Source organism: Macrobrachium nipponense, chromosome 43 (assembly GCF_015104395.2).
Source record: "Macrobrachium nipponense isolate FS-2020 chromosome 43, ASM1510439v2, whole genome shotgun sequence".
Classification (NCBI taxonomy): domain Eukaryota; kingdom Metazoa; phylum Arthropoda; class Malacostraca; order Decapoda; family Palaemonidae; genus Macrobrachium; species Macrobrachium nipponense.
The window spans coordinates 1,129,396-1,131,895 of NC_061104.1; the positions used below are offsets into that span (position 1 = coordinate 1,129,396).

General features: G+C 45.8%; 2 protein-coding genes across 3 annotated transcripts in view; both read left to right on the plus strand.

The window, feature by feature from the left end:
* The window catches only part of LOC135213972 (zwei Ig domain protein zig-8-like), a 241,923-nt gene that overhangs the window by 45,751 nt on the left and 193,672 nt on the right, over positions 1-2,500 (plus strand). The window lies entirely within an intron of this gene.
* LOC135213971 (mucin-2-like) overlaps positions 1-2,500 on the plus strand; it is a 6,022-nt gene that overhangs the window by 3,249 nt on the left and 273 nt on the right. For both annotated transcript variants that reach the window (XM_064248046.1, XM_064248047.1), the window contains 2 exons: positions 1-381; positions 483-2,500. The exon at positions 1-381 is cut by the window's left edge and continues 333 nt beyond it; the exon at positions 483-2,500 is cut by the window's right edge and continues 273 nt beyond it. In XM_064248046.1, coding sequence (XP_064104116.1) covers positions 1-381; positions 483-2,288 — 2,187 coding nt within the window. In that variant the 3' untranslated portion in view covers positions 2,289-2,500. The remainder of the gene's footprint in view (positions 382-482) is intronic.

The window sequence follows — 2,500 nt, forward strand, 5'->3', positions numbered from 1 at the left end:
ACGGAAGTGTCGTTGAAAGAACAGGTGTCGGACTCTACGAGTAAGACTCCAACGGGAGTGTCGTTGAAAGAACAGGTGTCGGACTCTACGAGCAAGACTCCAACGGGAGTGTCGTTGAAAGAACAGGTGTCGGACTCTACGAGTAAGACTCCAACGGAAGTGTCGTTGAAAGAACAGGTGTCAGACTCGACGAGTAAGACTCCAACGGAAGTGTCGTTGAAAGAACAGGTGTCGGACTCTACGAGTAAGACTCCAACGGGAGTGTCTCAGAAAGAACAGGTGTCAGACTCTATGAGTAAGACTCCAACGGGAGTGTCTCAGAAAGAACAAGTGTTGGACTCTACGAGTAAGACTCCAACGGAAGTGTCTCAGAAAGAACAGGTGTCAGACTCTATGAGTAAGACTCAAGGGAGTGTCTCAGAAAGAACAAGTGTTGGACTCTACTGAGTAAGACTCCAACGGAAGTGTCTCAGAAAGAACAGGTGTTGGACTCTACGAGCAAAACTCCAACGGAAGTGTCACAGAAACAACATATGTCAGACTCTATGATCAAAACTCCAACGGAAGTGTTGCAGAAAGAACAGGTGTCGGACTCGACGAGTAAGACTCCAACGGAAGTGTCTCAGAAAGAACAGGTGTCAGACTCTATGAGTAAGACTCCAACGGGAGTGTCTCAGAAAGAACAAGTGTTGGACTCTACGAGTAAGACTCCAACGGAAGTGTCTCAGAAAGAACAGGTGTTGGACTCTACGAGCAAAACTCCAACGGAAGTGTCGCAGAAACAACATATGTCAGACTCGACGAGTAAGACTCCAACGGAAGTGTCGTTGAAAGAACAGGTGTCGGACTCGACGAGTAAAACTCCAACGGAAGTGTTGTTGAAAGAACAGGTGTCAGACTCGACAAGTAAGACTCCAACGGAAGTGTCTCAGAAAGAACAGGTGTTGGACTCTACGAGCAAGACTCCAACGGAAGTATCGCAGAAAGAACAGGTGTTGGACTTGAAGAGTAAGACTCCAACGGAAGTGTCTCAGAAAGAACAAGTGTTGGACTCTACGAGCAAAACTCCAACTGAAGTATCGCAGAAAGAACAGGTGTCTGACTCAACGAGCAAAACTCCAACGGAAGTATCACAGAAAGAACAGGTGTCGGACTCAACGAGCAAAACTCCAACGGAAGTGTCTCAGAAAGAACAGGTGTCTGACTCAACGAGCAAAACTCCAACGGAAGTATCACAGAAAGAACAGGTGTCGGACTTGAAGAGTAAGACTCCAACGGAAGTGTCTCAGAAAGAACAAGTGTTGGACTCTACGAGCAAGACTCCAACTGAAGTATCGCAGAAAGAACAGGTGTCTGACTCAACGAGCAAAACTCCAACGGAAGTATTACAGAAAGAACAGGTGGACTTGAAGAGTAAGACTCCAACGGAAGTGTCTCAGAAAGAACAGGTGTTGGACTCTACGAGCAAAACTCCAACGGAAGTATCGCAGAAACAACATATGTCAGACTTTATGATCAAAACTCCAACGGAAGTGTTGCAGAAAGAACAGGTGTCAGACTCTACGAGCAAGACTCCAACGGAAGTGTCGTTGAAAGAACAGGTGTCGGACTCTACAAGCAAGACTCCAACGGAAGTGTCGTTGAAAGAACAGGTGTCGGACTCGACGAGTAAGACTCCAACGGAAGTGCCGTTGAAAGAACAGGTGTCGGACTTGAAGAGTAAGACTCCAACGGAAGTGTCTCAGAAAGAACAGGTGTTGGACTCTACGAGCAAGACTCCAACGGAAGTATCGCAGAAACAACAGATGTCAGTCACTATGAGCAAAACTCCAACGGAAGTATTACAGAAAGAACAGATGTCGAACTCTACGATCAAAACTCCACCGGAAGTGTTGCATAAAGAACAGGAGTCGAGCGCTACGAGCAAAACTACAACAGAAGTGTTGCAGAAACAACAGATGTCGGAATCTACAAGTAAAACTCCAATGGAAATGTCTCAGAAACAACAGGTGTTGGAATCTACGAGCGAAGCTCCAATGGAAGTATCGCAGAAACAACAGGTGTCGAACTCTTCGAACAAAACTCCACTAGAAGTATTGCAGAAACAACAGGTGTCAGACTCTACGAGCGAATCCAACAGAAGTGTTGCAGACACAACAGATGTCGGACTCTACGATCAAAACTCCAATGGAAGTATTGCAGAAACAACCGTTGTCAGACTCGACGAGCGAAACTCCAACGAAAATGTCACAGAGACAACAGAGTTTGAAGCTGAAAGGCAAAACTAATGGAAATGAGAAGAAAACAACAGATGTTGATTTCAGTAAGCAAAACTCCAATGGAAATGAAGCAGGAACAAAGATGTCAGACTCAACGAGCAAAACTCCGAAGCAAATATCGCAGGGACAAATGATGCCTGATTCAACGAGCAAATCACCAGAGGAAATATCGCAGAGTCAACAGATGTCGAAGTCGGTGAGCAAAACTCGACTAGAAATGC